This window comes from Microcaecilia unicolor, chromosome 1 (genome assembly GCF_901765095.1).
Source record: "Microcaecilia unicolor chromosome 1, aMicUni1.1, whole genome shotgun sequence".
Lineage (NCBI taxonomy): Eukaryota > Metazoa > Chordata > Amphibia > Gymnophiona > Siphonopidae > Microcaecilia > Microcaecilia unicolor.
The window spans coordinates 197,833,446-197,859,145 of NC_044031.1; the positions used below are offsets into that span (position 1 = coordinate 197,833,446).

Here is a 25,700-nt window from a genome sequence, read left to right on the forward strand (position 1 = left end):
ACACACCCAGCTCAGAAAGGAACAGCAACACAAAAGGTACATCAAAGAAAGAACTAAAACAGTCTCAAAGAAAGACTGCTGTAACACACAGCTGCCAGAAGCAGGAATACTTTGCAGACAAAGGGTTAAACCAAGCACAGGGAAAGAACAAACAAACAACCCCAAGGAAGGCCCGATTGGTCTGCCTGCAAGACAAAATACAAACACAGCACAAAAGGGTAACTCCAAAGGAAGGGAATCAAAACAAACAGACTGAAATGGAACGAGATAGAGCTCACCACAAGCATCACAGCCAAACAGAGACAGTCCCAGGTGCAGTGTAGAGAGGTGATTAGACACACGCTGGAAGCAGCCAGCCCACAAAGACAGAGCAACAAAGAACTACAAACAAGGTAAGGAGTAATCTAACTCTACGAAAGTACAGAGCTAATAGCTCAGATAGAATGAAGGTAAGGCTTCAGCAGAATAGGAACAACGCCAAAGCAAGGGTTGTAGGGAAAGTTAAGCTTAAGTAAATCAGTCTGATGTCAGCTCAGCCCCTGATGGCCAATCAGGAGCAGTTCCAAACATTCCCCTGTCTGACTAGCAGAATTCTAACAGAATCATAACACCGAAGGAACTTAGGGAACTTCTATCAGGTGCACTGGCTGATCTTTCAATGCTTCTCTAGAGTCGGGAGTGGTCCCACAGGACTGGAAAAAGGCAGATGTGGTCCCTCTCCACAAAAGCAGAAGGAAGACATTGGGACCTTGAGGCCAGTAAGTCTGACTCTTGTGGCAAGTAAATTAATGTAAATGCTTTAAAAACAGAGAATAGTGATGCTTCTGGAATCCAATGGCTTGCAGGACACAAGGCAGCATGGTTTCACTAGAGGCAGGTCTTGTCAAACAAATCTGACTAATTTCTTTGACTGGGGTGACCAGAGAGTTGGACTGAGGGAGAGTGTTAAGATATGGTGTGTTTAGATTTTAGCAAATCATTTGATACAGTTCCATATAGTGTGATGATTCAGTAGCTCCGCCTAAAGCTGGCGGGCAGAGCAGGGAAAATTCCCCTCTGTTTTAACCTCCACCACAGCCTAGGTTTTTGAGGGAGGTAGAAAGCCTGGCCTGGCAAGAGAAAGGGAAGGTACTCTCCATTAGATTTCAGGGACAACCCTTAAAGACAGACCAGGATCCCTATTTAGCTCAAGCTCCCTGGCTAACCAAGCAGTTTAACATAGACACGGGCTGCACCTGGGAGGCGGAGGGGTTCCCAGGGGCTAATAAGAAGGAGTAGGTAGGAAGTGAGAAGATGGAATGGGTTGATCAAGATGTGTCCCAAACTGCTCCAGAGATCACACTTCCTGAAGAGGAGGAAAGGATGGAGGTAGCTACAGAGAATGATTGAAGATAGTGGCTGGAAGTTTCAGTGATTCAATGCACTTTACATTCTGCTTTCAGACAGTCCCTGTGGAAGGGCCAGTCCAGTTATAACCGGTAAGATGGGAGTTGGGGACAAGCCCAGTATAAGTTACTGGGGCTGTCAGCAAGAGGTGTGAAAAGCAATTAACTATTTCTGAACTGTTTTGAACTGAGAAATGAGCTTTAACTGATAAGAGGTAGCAATGCTCCGAGTTTTCGTTTTATGTTTATTTTTGAAAAAGACTGTGCTTAAAAGTGGGAGACGTTTAAGTTCCCTGGAAGTTTTCAAGCAGAAAGACAGACCCTTAACAAACTATTTGTCCAGGAGTTTTTTCTAATCTGGTGAGGAAGAGTGAAGTGTGTATCCTTTTTGGATTTAAACCATAGGAGGACTAACATTACAGTGGGCTGTGTGATAAGAAAGAACTACCTATGCTAAAGGAGCACCAAGTGCTACTTTGTTCTTGGTGAAGCCTGACTGAAATCCTGGACTGGAATTAAATTTGGGATTGCAGTAGTTGGTTTGGGGGGGGGGGGTTTGGGGGGGGGGGGGGGCTTGCTTTGTAGCAGTTTTACATTCCAACACTGGAAAGGACTCTGTCCCAGCTTCTACAAACATCACAGCCAAGGGGGCATACTACAATAGACAACTAATAAATAAACTGAGTGCCCTCGGTATGGACCCTAAAGTGACTGACTGGGTTAGGAATTAGTTGAGTGGAAAGTGACAGAGGGTAATGGTAAATAGAGCTCACGCTGAGGAAAGGGATGTTACCAGTGGTGTGCCTCAAGATTTGGTTTTTGGGCAGGATCTTTTAAATATTTTTATAAGCAATGTTGCTGAAGGGCTGTCTAGTAAGGTTTCCCTCATTGCAGATGATACCAAAATCTGCAGTAGGGTAGACATCCCTGATGTGGATAACACGAGGAAGTCCGTAGCAAAACTTGAATAATGGTCCAGAATTTGGCAGCTAAGATTTAATGCCAAAAAATGCAGGGTCATGCATTTGGGCTGCAAAAACTCGAGGGACTAGTACAGTTTAAGGGGTGAAGAACTTGTGCACAAAAGAAGAGTGGGACCTGGGTGTGATGGGCAAACAGAAAAGGTGACAGTGAAAGCTAGAAAGGTACTTGGATTTGTATGGAGAGGAATGGCCAGTAGGAAAAAGGAGGATTTCTCAGTATAAGACTCTGGTGAGACCTCATTTAGAATATTGTATACAGGGCTTTTTTCAGTCCCCCAAACAGCTGTTTTGAAAAAATGGCGCCTATGCGCCTCGTGACAATATATTTTTTTTGCTCCCTTCCTCCCGATTCTTATTCTTTTCCAGTCTCTTCTGCCCATTTTTCCCGTCCGCGTGGTCACTTTTTACTTCCCTGAAGCCTTCTCCCTTCTGCATAGCACCGCACCGGCGATTCCCAGTCAGCCTTCTGCCAGCGTCGGAGCTTCTCTTCAGGCGCGTCCCACCTCTGTGGAAAACAGGAAGTTGCAATAGAGTAGGCGGGACGCGCCTGAGGAGAGGCCCCGATGCTGGCAGAAGGCTGACTGGGAATTGCCGGTGTGGTGCTGCGCAGGAGGGAGAAGGCTTCAGGGAAATAAAAAGTGACCACGCGGACGGGAGAGACAGGCAGAAGAAAAGGTGAAAGAGGCAACGCTCGGGGGGGGGGCTGGAGAAGGGAGAAAGCGTCCCCGGGGGGGGGGGGGGGCTGGAGAAGGGAGATAGCAGCCGGGGGGGGGGGATGGAGAAGGGAGAAAGCGTCCCGGGGGGGGGGGGGGTGGAGAAGGGAGCAAGCTGCCCAGGGAGGTTTAATTGACCGGAGTGGAAGTGAGCCTATCTAGTCCACTTTAACAAAGGAACCAATTTGGGTAATCTGGCTCCACCTCCCCACCCCAGCTGTTGTTGCCGTTCAGTTTAAAGCAAGCAAAATTATGATCTGCTGCATATATGTCGTTCTTTATTGTTGGTCCATCTGTAACATGGATGGGAGGGCAGGGGAGAGGGAAGACATGCTGGACATGGAGGGGAGGGCAGGGGAGAGAGGAGAATCGCTGGACATGGAGGGGAGGGGAGAGGAGAATCATTGGGCATGGATGAGAGGGGAGGGCAGGGGAGAGAGGAGAATCGCTGGACATGGAGGGGAGGGCAGGGGAGAGAGGAGACATACTGGACATGGATGGGAGGGAAGGGGAGAGGAGAATCGCTGGATATGGATGGAGGGGAGGGAAGACAGGAAGGAGATGCACATGGATGGGAGGGCAGGGAAGAGAGGAGAAATGCTGGAAATGGATGGAGAGGAGAGCAGGAGACATGGATGGATGGAGGGGTTTGGGGGGAGAGAGGAGAAATGCTGGACTTGGATGGAGGAGAGGGGAGAGAGAATTATTGCTTTATATAAATACAGGGGAGGGAAGAGAGGAGAAGTGCTGGACATGGATGGAGGGGAGGAAAGAAAAAAGAAGAAGATGCACATGGATGGAGATGAGGGAAGAGAGGAGAAAAACTGCACATGGATGGAGAAAATACGCAAAAGCTGGATCCACGTTATACCTTCTCCAGTCAATTCCACAGAGGAGGTCACAGCTTTTACTTATGGATGTATGGCAAGAAATGAAGAAGAAAGGAGGAAAGTAAAGAAATAAATGGAAAGGAAGCCCTGGAAACGGAGTTAAGAGAACAGATAGAGAGCAGCAGAATCAGAGACTGGGACCAATATGGATAGAAAAACAAAGTCACCAGACAACAAAGGTAGAAAAAATCATTTTATTTTCATTTTAGTGTTTGGAATATGTCCAATTAGAATTTACATCTGCTGTCTTATTTTGCACTGGGTATACTGGAGCTGTTACAGCTTACAGAAATGATTTATAATGAAAAAAAATCACGTTATTTTTTTCTCCTAAACTAGTATAATATTTTCAATGATGTCTGTTTATATGCACCATGGCTGGTGTAAGGGGTGTGGCTATCATAGGGGTGGAGCCATATGTGGTGACCCCGCCCATAATGAGTACCGGCACCTTTTTTTCTACAAAAAAAGCACTGATTGTATACAATTCTGGAGACCGCACCTTCAAAAAGATATAAACAGGATAGAGTTGGTCCAGAGGGTGGCTATAAAAATGTCAGTGGTCTTTGTCATAAAGCATATCGGGACAGACTTAAAGATTGTATACCTTAATCATCGGGCTAAAAAACATCCAGATTTTTGTAAATGTATAAAATTAAATTTTTTTGTGAATCGATGCTCATTTTAATATATACAGCTGGTTGAATGTATTGGCAGCTGTGCTTGAAAGGAATGCATGATGTAAAGAGCCAGAAGCTTCATATGCCGTGACAAGTCTTCATTGATAACCCTGACGAAGCAATAGCGAAACAATGGTCCCATTGGGTTTTTGCTTCACAAATGAGATGTGTTGGATACTATTTCATATATTAAAATGAGCACTGGGGGGAGGGGTCACATGATGTCAGCAGGATGAGCAGTTGCATGGCTGTGGAGCTCCCGCAGAAACCCTCATTATACCTGCTGTACTTTAACTACACTGCTTCTGGTGGTGTCCATTTTTGACCTGATTGCTTTCGAATTCCCTGGCACTAAATCTTTGCCAAGCAAGAGCCAGGCAAGCCGGCATGTCCTCAAAATCTCAGCGCAACTTCCGAGATAAGCTCAAAGCTAATGAATCTAAGATGGAGGAGGGTCAGGCCATGATAATAACACCAGCAGGTGTCTAGATTCAGGAAACACCTAAAAATGTCACAGCAGCGCTGGAGGATAAACTAAATAAATTACAGTCGGTGGTGGATGAAATTTGTAAACAATTTGACTCCCACTGTCAGTGCCCTACTGATGTGGAGCAAAAAGTATCATCCCAGGAAGATGAGACCCACCACATAGCACAACATCTCAAAGCCTTACATAAGTACATAAGTAATGCCACACTGGGAAAAGACCAAGGGTCCATCGAGCCCAGCATCCTGTCCACGACAGCGGCCAATCCAGGCCAAGGGCACCTGGCAAGCTTCCCAAACGTACAAACATTCTATACATGTTATTCCTGGAATTGTAGATTTTTCCCAAGTCCATTTCGTAGCGGTTTGTGGACTTGGCCTTTAGGAAACCGTCTAACCCCTTTTTAAACTCTGCCAAGCTAACCGCCTTACATCAAGAAACAATGAAACTGAAGGATCTTGTGGATGACCAGGAAAATAGAAATTGACTCTTTCGGACCTGGAATTTTACAGTATCTTCTCGGTCTGGCTCCTGAAGCAACTTGGGCACAGTGGAGCAGATATGGCATACAGTTCTCAAAGGGCTCATTGCATTGGTGCAAGGCAGGATGGAAACTCAAGGCCTAGGCCAACGATAGCTCGCTACCTTAATTGGTTTGGAAAGGAACAGATCCTAAAGACCTATCATAAGGCAGGTAAGCTAGAATAGGAGTGCAAGGCTCTTGTGTTTTTCAGTGATTACTCTGCTAGGGTAGCAGAGCAGCATAAGGAGTTGACACCTTATTGTGTGGACCTTCACTGATGAGGTATACAATTTGCACTGGTGTACCTGGCCAGGCGGAGCATATGGCATGAGGGAGGTAAAATTCCTTGACGAAATCAAGGACTGCTTTATGGAGCAGCTGGTACAGGAGCCAACAAGAGGAGAAAAAATTCTAGACTTAGTCATTAGTGGAGTGCATTTGTCCTGTTTGTCCTAATTAGATTGTAAGCTCTGTGGAGCAGGGACTGTCTCTTTGTGTTCAAGTGTACAGCGCTGCGTACGTCTAGTAGTTCTATAGAAATGATAAGTAGTAGTAGTAGAAGTTGGTATGTAAAATGTAACCCTGGTCCCATTCCCCCTGTTCAGGATGCTGGCTAAGCTCTTTCTGGTGGGCAACTGGACCAGGATTTACAAAAGTCTGATGATCTGGGAATGGGCTAATTTCCAGTAGGCTGGGGGGGGGGGGGGGGTGCCATCTCTTTTCAGCTTTCAAAACTTAAGCCCAAAATGCCCGAACTTCCAGGAGCTCACAGCTGACTAGAATACATGTTTTTCAGTTTTTATTTCTTTTATATGGAAGGGATGAGGTTACTGCTGAAGTTTCTGTCTTTCTTTGAATAGCTCTTTCAGAACAAGCTCCTACTGAACCATGTTAATGTGGACCTGCATTCAGGAGTCCCCCATTTTTAATCCTCGCTTCCCTTCTCATCTAGTATAACCACTCCAGTAGCAGTCCTGGGCCAGGAAATCTGGAGACTGATTAGTAGATGTTGCAATTCAGCAAATACTTAACTTCTACAGCATCTCTAGCCCCTGCTACATGAGCAACAGGAAATGGGTATAGCATTTGACCCAAAGACTCCCATAAGGTGGCTCACAAAATTTGCCACTGAGATATTGGACCAGTTCATCCTCCACTAATAAAGACCTAGTAGTGGAGTGGAGGAGTGGCCTAGTGGTTAGGGTGGTGGACTTTGGTCCTGAGGAACTGAGTTCAATTCCCACTTCAGGCACAGGCAGCTCCTTGTGACTCTGGGCAAGTCACTTAACCCTCCATTGCCCCATGCAAGCCGCATTGAGCCTGCCATGAGTGGGAAAGCCCGGGGTACAAATGTAACAAAAATAAAAAATATATATTGAAAAGATAGGAAACACTGATAAAATCCACAATCTATTCAGAAATACATATATTAATACATAGGTTCAGAAAGAGAAATATCTGGTAAGGAGTTAAATTTTCTGAGATTGCTGATCTATGACCTCCTATTTCTTGTTTAGTAGTCTTCCATATGCCCCAGTGAATGTTGCACTGTTCTGAAACCTGTGGTGATCATTGAGGTGATGCTCATCTGGCAATTCAGTGTTTCCTAATGTATTTTTGTCCCAAATCCAGTTTCCTTGTATTCAGCCCTAAGAAACCTGTGTGGCTTGACATTGCAGAGCAGCATGCATTCATGACTGGTACTTTCGCATTCAGTTAACAGATGGCACTGCATGGGCTGAAAAGTTTCCTGTAGGTGGGAAAAGAAAACTCTGTGTGTGTGTGTGTGTGTATATATATGCATGTATATACAGTATGTTGTCGATTATCCAAACACTGATTAACCGGATGTCCAGTTATCCAGACTGGCATCTTTCATTCGCCCTCTTCCTCCAAACTTGCTTTTACAGTCAGCAGCGCTACACATGTTGCTTCTCCCTAGCTTGTTGCCTTCCTCTGTAGCATAGTGTCCTCCTTGCAGGAAACAAAAAGTTCCATCAATGGAGACAGAACGCTACAGAGAGACACTCCAGGCTAGAGAGAGGCACCGTGTTCAATGCTTGCTGACTGGCCAGGAGATTAAGAGATGCTGGATTGCTGGCCATGGTGGAGGGAGGCGGGAACGGGAGAGAGAGAACTGCAAGAGATGTGGAAACAGGGAGGCACGGTAATTATCAAATTTGTTTTGTTTTACCACGGGAAAAATGCAACTGGATGTCCAAGTAGGTTTGTCCAATCATCCGGATTTATGATTATCCGGACCACCCCCTGCCGAGGATAGTCCAGATAATCGGCGTCATACTGTATATTTATATCTATATATGTGTACATACTTTTATTTCTTCTTTCTAGCAATCAAGACCAAAGTTTTATGTGCTCTCGATGTTTCCGTATCCATCTGGAAAACTTCACATGGGTCATGTCCGGGTCTATGTTATCAGTGACACCATAGCTCGGTTTCAGAGGATGAGAGGAATGCAGGTAAGGGCAACAAAATAACTGTGTTATAATAATTTCAGGCAAATCCATGATGTAAGGTTTGGGCAAAGAAGAGGAGCAAAATCTGGCAAATGTGCTAAACTTAAGAATCAGAGGATGAGGAGGAATTCTGCTGATTTTTGCTTGAACATATTTTTCTGTGGAATTTTTCCCCTTCTAGAAATTGCCAGAAATTAAATATTTGATCAAATGATTCCCTGTTTCAGAATCGTTCAAGTAAACTGATGTTCTAAGGCTGTTTGCCTTAAAAAAAAATTTTTTTACTTGATATGTAAGTCTGGTCCTAGTGCTTTTGAGGTTCTTTTGTGTTGGGGGGAGAAGGGTGACTTTTTTTTTTCTCCTATTTAATTCATAGGGATCCAAGAGGGCTTTGTATGACCAACTGTTTTCATTCATTCTCTGTGTGGTCACTGGCTCTTTCTGTCTGAACTGGGTTCATCATCTTTGCAGCTTGACTATTTACCATATAAACTATGGTTGAAGATCATAACTGCATTACTTGCAATCACGGCACCAAAAAAAAAGAGTAGCAACCCCCTCCCCCCCCCCCCCCCCCCCCCAAAAAAAAAAAAAAAAAAATTTTTTTGCTTCCGCCAAAACCATATGGTCATTTTTGGCCAAAACCGAAAACAATGGCCGAAAATTAAAATAACCTTTCAGCCGAAACTGAAACTGGGTAGACTAAGGATTTTGGACCGGTTTTGGAGCCAAAACCAAAATTCAGTTGGCCTCTAACCCCATCTGTATTTGAGGCCTTTTTCTTTTAGAAATTGAGTGACAGAACAGAAATCGCTCCTCCTCTTTAATGTAATTAAGGCTAGGTCTGCAAAGATCATTCTCTCCTTCCTCATATACTAACTTTTATTTATTTGGGGAGGCAGCTGTTACAGCTTATTTATCTTCAAAGTGTGGAAAACATACTACTGTAACATGTTGATTAAGCTTGAAAGGTGCCCTCTTATAGACTTTATGTGCTGTATCTAAGCATACCTTTCTTTCTGAATTTCCTGGAACAAAGGGGGTGAAGATGTCTTTGATTATTGAAATGTATCCTCATTCTCCTTTTCTGGGATACCTAAGATACAGAGTTTGTTCCTGCATTGTTTGTTTTCCAGATTTTCATGTTTGCTGTAATATCTTTATTTTCAGTCTCTAAAGATTTGATCTTCATTTGGAAGTATACTGCTGAGTGTTTGTTCTCAAATGTGAATTTCATTCTGTGTAATCCTGGCATCCACGGATGACTTCAGCTCTGTCTTGAGATTGAAATTTTACTGGAGTGTTGATGGTGGTTCTTAGCATTTTTCTTTGAGTCACTAACTCCAAAACATCTGCTTTATTGAGTCATTTCCAAAAATGCAGAGGGATCTGAACTTTTTGAGTTGACCATATCGCAGTGTTGAAAGGAGAGTTGTGCATTTGTTGCTATGTGGAGAGCAATATATTTGCAGAAAAAGAGCTTTCCTGGCCAAACTAAGCTGTTTTCTGCTGTGTTGTTTCATTCTCTGGGTCAGTTTTTGTTTTTTTTAATAAAGAGTCTGTATATTTATGATAGAGGTTGAAGGAGTTACATGTTAGCAATGGAGTTAGTCAGACAAATATAAGCATTACAAGTTCAATATTGTTGGAGGTGACATTTTACTACGAGCAGGTCTTCCACAAAGCTCCTCACCTAGTTCACCACCATTGAGTTTCACAAAAACATTTAATCACATCTCATCTAATGCTCACTTCTTGGGGAGGAGAATAGCTAAGGTGTTAAGGAATGGCACCCTTCTAAAAGCAGTTCTTGGTTGCACTATAATTTGTTTTTCCCTTCTGGGCCTAGCTGTTCCCAGCATGTGCTGTCTCTCACATTGAGGTATTTATTTATTTATTTATTTATTTATTTATTTATTTATTTATTTATTTATTTATTTATTTATTGCATTTGTACCGCACATTTTCCCACCTATTTGCAGGCTCAATGTGGCTTACAAGCACCTGTTATGGCATCGCCATTCCAGGAAATAGATACAATTGGTGTTACAAAAAGATTCTAGATGAAGAAAAAGGCCTAAGCAAAGTTACAGAAAGATGGATATCGGAGTAGGGTGGAGTGGTGACGTGTTGTGATTAGCTATGGATTTCCATTGTAGGCCTTGTTGAAGAAATAGGTTTTCAAAGATTTATGGAAGTTCGTTATGTCGTTGATCGTTTTCAAGTCGGTTGGTAGTGCATTCCATAGCTACAGTTATGTTCCCCACACTGACAACCTTAATCACCTTCTTTTGTCGGCTCCATTAATTATGGGACAGACCAAAGCTAACCCAGAATAGATTTGCAGTCGATTTTAGTGGTTTGTGGAGACAGACCTGTTCTGCATGTTAAAACAACAATAGCAACAGCAAAAACAATAGAGTAGGGGAGAAGAGCAAATGCTTCAGGCAGCCATGTTTCACAGTGGCTCAATAGCACCCCAAGGAAATAGTTTTTTTGTTAAAAAAGAAAAGTGTAATAATCTTAAGTAGAAACTTGGGGAAGGATGATTTATAATGATGAAACTTTATATTTGGTTCATACATCACTAATACTTAAAATTCACTAATTCGTTTTAGCTGAACTGATTGCAACCAGAAAAAGCACTTTCTAAGTTAGGAATTTGAGAGACCAGTTCTGGAGGTTCAGTAGGAGACTTCATGAGTGAAGCAAAGACTAAATTTAAGTCCAAAGGCACTGGGGGCTTTACATTAAGTAATCCTTTTATAAAGCAGGCAGCAAGGTGCAATTGGAAAGCTGAAAAGTTATTCACTGGAGTATGGTACACTGACAGCACACTGAGATGTACTCTGATAGAAGTGGTTTGAAGGCCAAGATTTTTATTTATTTTTATTTTAAAATTTATTGCCCGCTCTATCTAAAATTCTAGGTGGGATACAAAAAAATACACAATAAAATACAGTCAAACAATGAAAACAAATCATCATCAGATGTTTTTTTTTTTTAATTCCTGTTAATATGATCCAGAAAAAGAAAATTAAATACCTTCAAAAGCTTGCTGAAATAAAAGATCTCTAAGGGCCCTGTTTACTAAGGTGTGCTAGCGTTTTTAGCGCGTTCTAATTCTACAGACACCAATATATTCCTATGGATGTCTTTGTGTTAGTGCGTGCTAATTTTTAGAGCTCATTAAAAATGCTAGCGCGTCTATTTCGCAGCTTAGTAAACAGAGCCCTAAATTTTTAATGGATGTCATGTTGGCCAGTATTGTAAAATATAGAGGTCCTATGTTTGTCCACTTTAAGTAAAAAGAGGGAACATGCAGTAGATCTTGTGCTGCTGACCTAAGAAACCTGGTCAGTTGGTATGAACGAAGAAACAGGAGAGAGGAACTCAAAAATGTGGACAAAGCACAGCAAAAATACAACACAGTTGGCCCCAAGATTGGACATTAAAAAACAATCTTTATTAAAGTACCTGATGCGGGGCTGTGTTTCAGCAGTACACCTGCATCAGAGGTCTGTTATAAAAACATATGTGATCATAAACAACATGAATATATAAAAGATAAACTCAAAAAATTGCATAAATGTAATGGCATTCAAAATTCAACCAGTGTAATGCATAATAAAATGAACACGTTTAGGGGCCCATTTTGCAAAGGTTCATAAGGGCCTGCGTGTGGCATTACTGCCCGGCGGTAAATTGTGTTTGCTTCAGTGCACACACAGTTTCTCCAAGAATCTATGTTCAACTTGCCCATTCATATGTTTATTACTAGTCTGTCAATCATTAAGATAGATTAACAGATTTTAATGTGTCACATATATTACACATGATCTTCATGCACAGTTTCATCATTTTTTTCATTATACATGTATCTATTGAAGTCCTCTGTGTCTTTTTATTTACTTGAGCAACCTATAAACATCTCAACAGATGTTTAGGTAAACCTAGTAAATGCCAATTACAGTAATGAAAATAAGGAGTTACAAGACTGTACTACAGTTCTACAATTGTAAGGGATCAAATAATTCTTTAGGTGACATACTATTTGCAATCTTTGAAAAACCTTTTCCACTAACATAAGCCTTCATAGGTAAAGAGTCCAGAATCACACCAAGATGTCAAATTTCATGTACAGTGGATATAACAATGTCATCAATGGTCAAAGAAGTGGAAAAATTGGGCAAAGGGTGGCTAGATAATCACAAAACCTGCCATATTCAGTTCTAAATGATTTGCCTTCATCCACGTACGGATTTACTGCAGACAGAATTTCAGTTAGTCCAGACTTTCCACTTTAGATTTTTCCATATAAAACAGAATGATATAACTGGTACTGGAAAATTGGTGAAGTACTCAGTGAAGGGTCGTGTCCATTTGTAGCACACCAGAGTAACACTGCTCTGACTGTACTTCAGAAAGGCGGTATATCAAATACCATTAGCCTTACTCTTACCCTCTTCCACAAGTTGCTACTAAGAAGTCCTGGATAGACTGCAAAAGACCAAGAATAGAAACTAGAGAGCACTCAATTTCTAAGTTGCAACGGCCAGAAACTTGAGGTCTAGGTGAAAAGTCAGTCCTTCTGTTGAGTGATCACTGCTGAAAACTGGTACAACTTGTGAGGGGCAAGGGGACCAATTTTGATGAGGCCAGTAGGTCAGTTCCTAATAAAAAAAATAATGGACATAAATCTGACATTAGAAATGATAACATTCAAAAACCAGTATAACATTTCAACCTTCCAGGACCCTCTCTATCTTTTTTTTTTTTAACTCTTTATTTATAATTTTTTCATTTACATCAAACGATATAAAGATTGGCAATATCAGAAAAATAAAATAAAGAAATATACATTTACATCATTGCTTACAGAAAATATTAATTCAAATTTTGACCTCAATAAGTTGAATCAAGATACTAGGAAATATTTATACCAGAAATCAATAGTAATAAACAAAGTTATTTAAACGGAAGGGTCATAACAGATATCTGCAGCCAACTAAACAGCATTTCTAACTAGGGAGGCAAGTCTCCAGGTGGATTAACACTCTCCTTGGAATCAATAAATTCTAAGAGCTTCGAGAGAGTAAAGAATATATAATTAACCGATTCAAAGGTAATATAACATTTGCAAGGAAATTTTAGCAAAAAAGAGGCACCCAGTTTAAGAACTCTAGTTTTATAAATCAGAAATTCTTTTCTCCTCTTTTGCGTACTCCTTGCCAAATCTGGAAAAATTTGTATCTTTTGACCCAGGAAGACATCATTTAAATGGCGAAAATATAGTCTCAGAATATTATTTCTGTCCATTTCCAGCGCAAAAGTCACAATAAGTGTTGTTCTCTCTGTGATAATTTCCAGAGAGTTCTCTAGAAATTCTGTCAAATTTAAATCTGGAGTAGTCAGCGGTTGCTCCTTTAGAGGTTTAGAGACACCCGAGATATACTGTGTTCTCGTTATAGGGGGATAACCCTCCATTGGGATTCCCAATATTTGGGTAAAATATCTTTTCAGCATATCTATAGCTGCGACTAAAGGTGATTTTGGAAAATTTATTTACCTTAAGTTATTCCTTCGAGCATTATTTTCCAAATTTTCTAATTTCTTTTCCTGTATTCCTTGTTCTTTAATTAAGGAGACCGTTAGATTTTGAAGTTTTCCCACCTCAAATTCCATCTTTAAAACTTTTTCTTTTTGTTCCTGAAAATTATTGGACACATTTTCACAAGTTTGTTTTAATTCCTTAATTTCACCCTTAATGGAGGTATTCATCTGAAGTAGAGTGTTATTAACCCCTTGAATTGCATCCCATGATGAGTTCATAGTCACCACTGCTGGTCTCTGTAATCCTCCATTACTCCCGGTAGTGGAACCTCGGGCGACAGGGGCATCGACCTGCAACTGCTCCTGCACTGCTGTTTCCTTCCCCGGGGTTGAGGTACTCGAGGGTCCTCCTCCCAGCGGCGTTGCGAATAGCGCTTCCAACTGCCATGGTCCCTCGGGCAACCTTTCACTTCCGGGCTGTGGAGGGGCGGTGTAAGAAGGAGGGCTCAGCGTCGCTCCTTCAATGCTGCGGTCCGTACTCAAAGAGGTCGAACCCGTCAAAGCAGTCATCTGTTCGCCATGGATCCCAATTCCGAAGCTCTCCAAAGTTGCTTGTCGAGAGATTGTCGTCGTTGGTGGAACCGCGGAGGTAGGAACCACCGTCTTCCCCTTTCTTTTCCCCATCTTAAAGTCGGAGAAAGAACTTCCCTCGGTAGTTTAACGATGGGTCTCAGGAGCTTTGGGGAACACACATCCGTTTCTGACGCCATCTTGATTCAATTGCATTTGCCCTTTCATCCCAGGACCCTCTCTATCTGACCTTAAGATTGCCATACTCCTACAAAGGAACTCTCAATGGAGTCATGGCTCACCAAAGCTGTGAATGGACTTATGTATTCTGAGATAACTCTGCCTTTGTTCTTTCTTACTTACCATACCTGTCCATTAACGTAAGTATGTTGCTATTATCACTCCCTGTCCACACCTTGTCCTATACATTTCCATGCTTTTATCTTTGAATCCCACACCCTTACCCATGTAACTGCATGTATGTTTATCCATCTCCTGAACTTCACTTCATGCATCTAATGAAGTGGACTCTGGTCCTCAAAAGTTCATGCCCCAATAAATTGGGTAGTCCATAAGATGCCATCTGCCTCTGTCAATTGTGATATTTGAAGGTGACAGTTTGGAGGAACTGAAACAAATCATGGGAAGCTAGAAGGTGGTCGAGACCCAACTGACAAACTAAAGAAGAGCAAATTATGTGGACTCTTTCCAGAGTACTGAAAGAACTAAAAAATTAAATTGTAAATCTACTGTTAAAATCATCTACATCATCTGAAAACTGGAGGGTGACCAACATAATGCCAAATTTTTAAAAGGGTTCCAGGAGTGATCTGGAAACTATAGACCAGTAAGCCTGACATCAGTGCCAGGTAAGATGGTAGAAACTGTTATAAAGAATGAAATTACTGAGCACACAGGTCTTAATTGGACAAAGTCAACATGGATTTAGCCAAGGAAAGTCTTCCTTCACCAATATGCTACATTTTTTTGAAGGCATGAATAAACCTGTGAATAAAGATGAGGCAGGGGATATAGTGTGTTTAGTTTTTTTCAGAAGGCTTTTGACAAAGCTCTCTTGAGAGACTCCTTAGGAAATTAAAAAGTTATGAAAGAAGATGAAACTGGTTAAAAGATAGGAAACAGAGTAGGGTTAAATCTATCAATAGAGGAGGACAAATAATGGAATGCTTTTCAACATATTTATAAATGATCTGGAAATGGGAACAAGTGAAGTGATCAAACTTGCAGATGACTCAAAGTTGTTTAAATTGCATGCAGGTTATGAGAATTGCAGGAAGATTAGAATACTGGGCATCCAAATAACAGATTAAATTTAGTTTGGGTAAGTGCAGTGATTCATATTAGGAAGAATAACTCAAATTATTACTACATAATGCTAGGTTCCATATTAGGAGTCACCACTCAATAAAAGGATCAAGGTCATTGTGAACATCTTGAAATCTGCTCAATGAGTGATGATGACCAAAAAAGCAAACAGAATGTTAAGAATTATTAGGAAAGGCAAAGAGAATCAAACAATATAAAAATGTCTCTATTATTCCATGCTGTGACAGTATTTTGAGTATTGTGTGCAATTCTGGTTGACGCATCTAAAAAATATACAGCAGAATTAGAAAATGTACAGAACATGGCAACCAAAGTCATATAGTGGAAGGAATGACTTATATGTGGAAAGGCTGGGGCTATTCAGTTTGAAGATAAGACAGAGATCTACTATCTACTTACAGTTATCCTTCTGTAACTATTTTTTGTTTAGCCCTAAACCTGTGCTTCTTATCAGACAGGTTCAAGATGCAAGGCTAAATCTTTAGGCACTTATTCCCTGGATAAACTAATTTGGACTAAAGATCACAGGAAGAGATACACCATTAGCCAATCATAAATTTTATCATAGAGGCTTATTTATTACAATTAGGAAAATAGACATCTAATTACTGTTTTGCCAATTACAATTCACAAGTAGTATATACAAAAGAGTCTCTTTCTTCCTGTGAGAGGAATTACCAGCCTAGAAGCAAAGCGCTACTCAGTGCTAGCAAAATTCCTGTTTCTGTAGTAACAAACCATTCTTTTTATATCTTTATCTAACTGTGTGTACATGACCATTGTCGTGTCTACTGTCTCTGCTGCTATCTGCTGATGCCCCCTTATCTAAAAACAACATCTAGCTTTACTTGTTCCTGCAAAACCAGTCTTATGACCTCCAACTACAAATCTTTGCACAGGATAGTCCTAGGGCTTATCTCACATCGTTCACCCCTCCCTGTTGCTATGGCTACAAGTGGAATGATAGATAAGAACTTGTGCTGGATTGGTGTCGCCTGATGACCTTACCTTGCTGTTTTGCAGAGTTGGGCAAACTCTGTTCCACAGAGAGAAGGCAGGCATCTTAGGAGTTACACAGTGGTCTACCATCTTATGGACTGCAAATTTATACGTTATAATGCATGGAGCATCATGTCAGATGCCACTGGTTTAGAAATCATTCCCAAAATGGAGACGAACCTACTGCTGGGTATTTGTTTCTCTAGTTAATATGAAACCAGCAAGCAGCAGCATACCTTAATTTATATCTGATTTCCCTTTTATAGGTAATAAGCCCGATGGGATGGGATGCATTTGGCCTTCCTGCAGAAAATGCAGCAATTGAGAATGGGCTGCACCCAGAAAATTGGACACAGAGGTAATTTTTTTTATTTTGTATTTTCTAATTAGGCCCAGATGCACAAATGTCCCTGTAAAGAATCGCTCTGTATTTCCACCTCGGTAAAAATTACTTATTTGTAAATACAGAGCAAAATTCCCAAAGCGAATCGCATGCAAATGAGCTGCTCGCTGCTTGTGTGAACAGCTTAATTGCATGCAATAGGGGTGAAGCCAGTCAGTCAGCTGAGCATGTGCAGAACAGCCAGTCACTAAGCATAGCTACTGTGCGCATGCTCAGAGCGGCGCTTGTATACAGCTTTCATACATGCAAAGAAGCTGCATGTATGAAAGCCGGTGAAGCCTTTTTTTTTTTCTGATTTGTGGGGTGTTCTCCCAGGGCTGGAATAGGGCTGACGGGCAGACCAGTATTGGGGCTCTGGCTTTTTCCCCGCCTCCCTGCTGCCGGGAAAAAGTGGCACCTGCCACCAGTGGGAAAGAAACAGCCCTATGCTGTTATCATGTGGAAAAGTCTTTTACAATTTTGTTGAAGATGCTGCTGCTGGTCACAGAAAGGTTTGTTAGATGAAAAGACATGCCAGGGCTCAAGTATGCAGTGATCTTCCCACTTTGGCGCGTCTTGTTTCTCCCCTTCTTCTACTTGCGACAATGAAGACAGTCAGGACCGACAGCTGCAGACCTCCCATTAAATTTTCCGTGGTAGAGGTAGGGACTGCTTCTGTGCATCTCTCGGAAAATGACTGTGCATCGCTTTACATGCACGTTTGTATAGTAATTAGCTCATTATAATAGTTGTGCATACAATTTTCGTTAGCTCCTACCGTGACAGGAAAAGAGCTCGCAGAACCCTTTTGTGCATGTCTCACTGAACTCCGTGCTCGCTAAACCAACTAGAACCAATGTAAAACCCACGTTGCACGCTCGTTAGGTTTTGTGCATCTGGCCCTTAGTCATCTTTCCAAAGAGCTCTGCAAACCTGAGTATATATGCCTGAAAGTAAGGTTGTCACCCTACCTGGGAAATAAAAGCTGATTCTAGAAGAGAGGAAACTAGCATGGTAGTTGTGATGAGACTTGTGGCTATGGTGCTCGCATTGTGTAGACACTTAACAGGTGAGATGTATAGAAATGTTTCCAAGTTGAAGCTGTGTTTTTACAGGATTTCCTATGAATTGGTTTTTATTTTTAGTATATTGGTCATATCATCTTGTTCTTGATTTACAAACACACACCTGTGATCAGATAGGAATCTAAGAGGTTAAAAATGAACAAAATGATGGCTATCTTTGTTTACATCTGAGATGTAAAACTATTACATGAGTTTGTCTATATTTTCAAATCAGTTTTATTATGTGCATAGATCAAATGCTCTTAGTTGTTTTATTAGTATTCTAGTTAAAGTCTGACTGATGTTACAAGACCTTGAAGCGTAAACTTATTCACTACAGTTTCTGAATATCCATTTCTGTACACTCTGCAGCAGGGATTAATTTGCCAGGGAATGACCTGGAATACAGTTCTGCCACTTATTTGCAAACTGGTCTTGTCCCTCCCTTCCAGACAGCCTGCATAGTAGAGGAGAGAAGGGGTGAGCCTAGAGCAGAGAGCAAGTTACTCTAATCCCTAATTTAGCCTCTTTTCCTGCTGCTCCTGTCCCTTTCTTCCTCACTCCATCCCATGGTTCCACAGTTCCACTTCCTTTTTGCCTACAAATTAAGCCCTGCACTGCAGTAATTCAGTTGCATAGCCACAGTTGGGTGGGGCCCCACCAGCTAGAAAGCTTGCAGCCAGAGTTCTTTCAAGCGGCAGCTGGCAGCATGTCCCCAAACCAATGATGATGGCACTGCCCCTCCCCCCTCCCCTCTCCCCCCACCCCCGGTGCATGCTCAAATAATACTGAGCATAAGCAGCCTGTCACTTGGAAAAGCTCTGGCTACTGAAATCCAAGCAGCTATATTGGTCCAACCTGCACTTTCTGCTGGAGGTAGAGAAATACTGACTAGCTCCAGGCTCCACCTGTCGTCATACCAATGAGGTCACTGGGAACTGTCTTTTTTGTACCTCCATCTGCTGGTCAGAAGATATAACCAACTGATTTGGACTGGTCTAGTTGGATAAGGAAATTAAAAATACTTACAAAAATTGTGATGCATGTGGAGGCTCATTTTCAAAGCGTGTAGACTTTCAAAATTACATAGGTTACTATGAGGCATATTTTCAAAGCACTTTGACTTACAAAGTTCCATAGTAACCTATGGAACTTTGTAAGCCTAAGTGCTTTGAAAATGAGCCCCTATATTTTTATATACTGAACCAAATTGTCTATTTGATATAATATCTTCTGTACTTTCTGATGGAGACAGCATCACTCACTTGAATTGCTCAGTGTGCGGAGGCGGCTAAGAAAGCAAATAGAATGTTAGGTATTTTTAGGAAAAGAATGGAAAACAAAAATGAGGATGTATCGCTCCATGGTGCGACTGCATCTCAAATATTGTGTGCAATTCTGGTCACCGCATCTCAAAAAAGATATATTGGAATTAGAAAAGGTACAGAGAAGGATAATGAAAATAATAAAGGGGATGGGACGACTTCCCTATGAGGAAAGGCTAAAGCAGTAGGGCTCTTCAGCTTGGAGAAAAGGCAGCTGAGGGGAGATATGATAGAGGTCTATAAAATAATGAATGGAGTTGAATGGGTAGGCGTGAATTGCTTGTTTACTCTTTCCAAAAATACTAGGACTAGGGGGCACGCAATGAAGCTACAAAGTGGTGAATTTAAAATGAATTGGAGAAAATATTTCTTCACTCAACGTGTAATTAAACTCTGGAATTCGTTGCCAGAGAATGTAGTAAAAGCGGTTAGCTTAGCGGGGTTTTAAAAAAGGTTTGGATGACTTCCTAGAGGAAAAGTCCATAGACCATTATTAAAATGGACTTGGGGAAAATCCACTGCTTATTTCTATAATAAGCAGCATAAAATGTACTGTTGTGGGATCTTGCCAGGTACTTGTGACCTGGATTGGCCACTGTTGGAAACAGGATGCTGGGCTTGATGGACCTTCGGTCTGTCCCAGAATGGCAATACTTATGTACTCACCCTGTGGCTGGTTTTACATTCATTGATGTAGGCTACATATCTACAACACAATTTTCCAAGCCTAACAGCTCTGCCGGCAATCAGATTTTAGAATATCCACAGTGAATATGCATGAGATAAGTGTATATATACTGGAACAGTGTATGCAAACTTGTTTCATCCATATTTATTGTAGATATTCAGAATATGTAAGTGGCCGAAGAATGACCAGGACAGATTTGGAAAGTTCTGATCTACAAAAATGATGTGGATTAGTGGAGTGGAGGAATGGCCTAGTGATGTGGATTAGTGGAGTGGAGGAATGGCCTAGTGGTTAGAGCACCGGTCTTCACATCTATGCAGGTAGGGCTTGTTGCTGCTCCTTTTGATCTTGGGCAAGTCACTTAACCCTCCATAGCCTCAGGTACAAACTTAGGGCCCTGTTTACTAAGCAGCATTATAGGCGCGTAAACCTTTTTAATGCACGTTAACCATATACACTTACAATATCCCTATAGGCGCCTACATGGTTAAATCGCACGCTAAGTGTAGGTACGTTAAAAACACTAACGCACCTTAGTAAACAGGGCCCTTAGATTGTGAGCCCTCCAGGGACAGGGAAATACCCATTGTACATGAATGTAACTTACCTTGAGCTACTACTGAAAAAGGTGTGAACAAAATCTAAATTAATAATAATAATAAAAATTAGTCATTCTTTAAAAAAATCCTTTCTAACCCAATGGAATGTTGAAGAGAATTATGTATAAAAAGGAATGAGTCTCTGTTCATCTCTTTGAGGCAAAAATCTCCAAAAAGCTTATTGGAAAAAGATCAAATTTAGGATGGAGGGAAAAGGCAAACAACAGGTTTGAAAATGTGCCACATCAGACTAGGGGTTCCGGAGAAATAGGGTTCTCAGCAGTGACCCAGTACAATTTTATAGGAGAAGGCAGTTCCAGCAGCTGCATCATAAAAACTGATACATTGCAAAATAAGTTAGGGACTTTATCTTGTCAGACTGCTCTTCCTTGCTCCTCTCTCCTCTCATTTTGCCTTACAATCACAGGCACACACACACACATGAGGCATTCTTCACAACTTTTCTTCATCATGTGCCTCAATCCCAGCTGGAATGGCTGTTAGTGTTTCATATATATATTTCATCTTCTTTATTGTAAGTTCTTCTGTGAAACCTAGTGAGTGATCCGTATATTTTGCTGCTGATTGTATGTGTCTGCCTCCTAGTGGTGAAGCCAAGGAAATTTAATAAGACAGGAGCTGATTTGATGGCAAAAGGCTGTATTGGTGCTACCAAAACAATCAGCTGCTATATCCAAGTTGACATTGTTCATTGTTATTTTATCTCAGTTATAGTTAGAAACATGCCGGCTTGTGCAGTATACATAAGTACACAGAGGAACTATCACAACAGAATATCGTTTCATCAGTTAGAGTAGTAATTTGTTCTAAATCGTAATCAGTGTGTCATTTTGAAGGGCTGGTTATAGGGACACCCTAGCATACATTGTATTGGTACTGAGATTTTTTTAACCAAAAGGGCCACCAAAACAGACATTCCTTAGCATCCCTCCGGACCAGCCCAGGATTGGACTGATGGGTTGTGCTCACCTACCAGCAGGTGGAGACTGAGAAAAAAACTCTGACTCTAGCGAGCCAATAAGAGCCCTGTTCATGTGACCCCAGCCTCAGTGTTTTCTCAGTCTCCCAGCAGGTAGGACTTGAGCCCATTAGTCTCTCTGTCTGGTATATATCTCTCTATCTAGTTGTTTTCTCATATTTTTCTCTTCTGTGCCTGGGGAATACTGTTAGAGGCTTTTTCTTTTACTTCTCAGCCTCTGGGGTGTCACACTCGGGCGTTCCCGGCTCCCTCCCCCATTCCTCCCCATCTCCCTAATGTTTGAAGAATCTGAAATAATGTTTGATTGGTAAAAAAAAAAAAGGGGGGGGAAGGGTCTCCCTTTCTGAGGAGAGGGCTGTGCCTTTGGGAGAGGCAGCCAGTGTTTCTTAAAAAAAAAAATTATGGTCTGAGAATCAGGTGCTCAACATTCACAGTTTTTATTTTTAATTACAAAGGTTGTTTTAAACCTTAATTAGGGTGAAACCTGGTAGCATTTAAAATCTTTGTTTTCCTGTGCTTAGATCAAAAGAGAAAGATGGCATGCGGGAATGTACTCCTTTTGTTTTGTGGAATGCAGTGGTATATTATAAAAATGCACTTGATATTTTATTACTACTATTTAAAAGAGAGGTATTGAATAATGAGGGAAGCACTAGCTTTATGCAGAAGTCCAGAGTTAGCCTAAATGTGCCAGTTCTGTGGTATGTATTTATTTCTACTTAAAGTCTGTTTCAATGTAAATGCAAGCAGCACGCTATTAGCTGCCAAGTTCATATAAAGTTAATTATTTTCAGTGGAAAATACATCTGTTGGCTGCCTGCTATGTGTATATTCCATCTCTGTTTCATTATTGCTACCAAGTATTACATATTTTAGGGATTTGCTTAAAACTTTGATGGTTTTAATTCGTTTATCCACTTACATTTACATAGTAACTGTGTTGTTTCTGACTTCACTTGTTTAGGACTGGTTTGAGTCCTACTGATCTGTACGTCTGCTGTCTGGAATTTTGAAATGAAAAAGAGAAAAGTTGTTTACTTTTACAGTGTGTTTATGGATGCCTGTTCTGGTGTGTGCATGAGATAATGATTGAATAACTGTCTATACTTATGGCTATGATTTCTGAGCATGAAGACTGAGCATCCAAATGGCAGATGAAATTTAATGTTGACAAATGCAAAGTGATGCACATTGGGAAAAATAATCTGAATCATAATTACCCAATGCTAGGGTCCACCTTTGGAGTCAGAAAAAGATCTAGGTGCCATTGTAGACAATACACTGAAATCTTCTGCCCAGTGTGTGGCAGCGGCCAAAAAAGCAAGCAGCATGCTAGGAATTATTAGGAAAGGGATGGTGAATAAGACCGAAAATACTATAATGCCTCTGTATCGCTCCATAGTGCAACCTCACCTTGAGTATTGTGTTACTACTACTACTACTATTTAGCATTGTGTTCAGTTCTGCCCGCCGTATCTCAAAAAAGATATAGCGGAATTAGAATTGGTTCAAAGAAGAGCGACCAAAATGATAAAGAGGATGGAACTCCTTACATATGAGGCAAGGCTAAAGAGGTTAGGGCTCTTCAGCTTGGAAGAGAGACAGATTGAGGTCTATAAAATCCTGAGTGGAGTGGAACGATGGAGGTGAATCGGTTTTTCTCGTATTCAAAAAGTACAAAGACCAGGTGACACTTAGATTGCATGGAAATACTTTAAAAACAAATAGGAGGAAAAAAATTTTAACTCAGAGACTAGTTAAGCTCTGGAACTCGTTGCCAGAGGATGTGGTAACGGCAGTTAGTGTATCTGCTTAAAAAAAAGGGTTGGACAGGTTCCTAGAGGAAAAGTCCATAGCCTGTTATTAAGATGAATATGGGGGAAGCCACTACTTGCCCTGGAATTGGTAACGTGGAATAGTGCTACTGATTGTATTTCTGTCAGGTACTGGAAGCAGGATACTGAGCTGGATGAACCATTGCAACTACTGCGAAAGTTCCAGACTGCCCAGAACACTGCTGCAAGACTCATCCTGGGCAAATCGCGCATGGTTCCCGCGCAGCCTCTACGTCTCAATCTACACTGGCTCCCAGTAAGAGAGCGAATCGCTTTCAAGCTCTGCACCTTAACGCATAAAATTATTTACAGTCTAGCTCCGGAATACATGATTCCTTTAATAGACCTTCCACCTAGAAATGCCATCAACACAGCCCGCACCTATCTCCAACTTCATTATCCGTCTTGCCGGGGTGTCAAATACAAGCTTCTTTTTGCCTCTACTTTTCACTACTCCAGCCCGAAGACTTGGAATGCTTTACCTCTGAACCTAAAATCTTAATTTGATCATCACCTTTTCAAGAAGATGTTGAAAACGTTCCTTTTTGAAAATACTTACTCCATTAGTAATTCTGCTGTTTAGTCACCCTAATTGTTGTTAGTGTTCTCTCCTTATTCTGCTGTAAAATTCATGTGTTGTACTTCTCTACTTTTGTAATTCATGTAAGCCACATTGTGCCTGCATTAGTGGGAAAATGTGGGGTATAAATGAACCATAAATAAATAAATAATAAATAAATTGGTCTGGCCCAGTATGGCTGTTCTTAAGTTGGTGCTTTTCTTGTTCAGTTTCTGTTCGTGATCCGGTATCGTCGTGTGTTGATTGTGAGACAGTTTGATTAAGTGGGTTCATTGAAGAAGGATTGTTTAAAGAAGTGGACTTTCATGTTTTTTTTTTCGCAATGTTAATTAGTTGTTCATTCATGTGAGGGCTTTTGGTAATGTGTTCCATATCTTGGGACAAATATTTGTGAAGTTGGTTGAGTAAGAAGATTTGTATATTATGCTTTGACATTTGGGGAAGTGAAGGGCAAGAGAGGTTCTAGCACCCCTGATTGCATTGCATATAGGTAGTTTTATTAGGTTTGTCATGTACTCTGCTGCAAGTCTAAAGATTATTCTGTAGACGAGAGAGCATATCTTGAAGGATATCCGTACTTTGACTGGTAGCCATTGTAGGTTTTAGAGTAATGGTCATGTGCTTTCAATTGATTTTTTTTTCCAAAGGTTAGTCTTGCTGCTGTGTTTTGCACTGTTTGCAGTTTTTTTAGCGATTATTCCCTTCATCTGGCATTAATTCTGTTGCAGTAGTCAATCTGGGCGAGGACCATGGATTGTACTGGTGTGTGGAGTACATCTACTACTACTACTTATCATTTCTATAGCGCTACTAGACGTACGCAGCGCTGTACACTTGAATATGAAGAGACAGTCCCTGCTCGACAGAGCTTACAATCTAATTAGGACAGACAAACAGGACAAACAAGAGATAAGGGAATATTAAGGTGAGGATGATAAAATAAGGGTTCTGAACGAGTAAGGGTTAGGAGTTAAAAGCAGCATCAAAAAGGTGGGCTTTTAGCTTAGATTTGAAGACAGCCAGAGATGGAGCTTGACGTACCGGCTCAGGAAGTCTATTCCAGGCATATGGCGCAGCAAGATAAAAGGAACAGAGTCTGGAGTTAGCGGTGAAGGAGAAGGGTGCAGGTAAGAGAGATTTACCCAGTGAACGGAGTTCTCGGGGAGGAATGTAGGGAGAGATGAGAGTGGAGAGGTACTGAGGAGCTGCAGAGTGAATGCACTTATAGGTCAATAAGAGGAGTTTGAACTGTATGCAGAAACGGATAGGAAGCCAGTGAAGTGACTTGAGGAGAGGGCTAATAACATCTCTTGGGAAGTAGTTTTTAATGTGTTTCAGTTTCCACATGGTGTGCAACATTTTCTTTGTAGTGTTTAAGATTTGTGTGTCAAGGGGTCAGGTTGTGCTCTATGGTGACTCCTAGGATTTATAGATTGTCAATCTACCAGGGCTCAAACGGCTTTGTGGGCAGAGCTCTCCCAGGTTTCACCTGTCAACATCTGCAAAGCAGCAGTTTGGCGTTCATTGTATTCTTTTGGATATGCATGTTCAACAAGAATGCAGTGTTTGGGATGAGAGTTTTGGAGGCAGAGCTTCAAAGGTCCCACCCATGATGATCT

At 41.3% G+C, this 25,700-nt stretch overlaps 1 protein-coding gene across 1 annotated transcript in view; it reads left to right on the forward strand.

Annotated features, from left to right (window-relative positions):
• The window catches only part of LARS2 (leucyl-tRNA synthetase 2, mitochondrial), a 242,795-nt gene that overhangs the window by 22,140 nt on the left and 194,955 nt on the right, over positions 1–25,700 (forward strand). Inside the window, 2 exon segments of the mRNA XM_030203605.1 lie at positions 8,014–8,142; positions 16,875–16,966. Coding sequence (XP_030059465.1) covers positions 8,014–8,142; positions 16,875–16,966 — 221 coding nt within the window.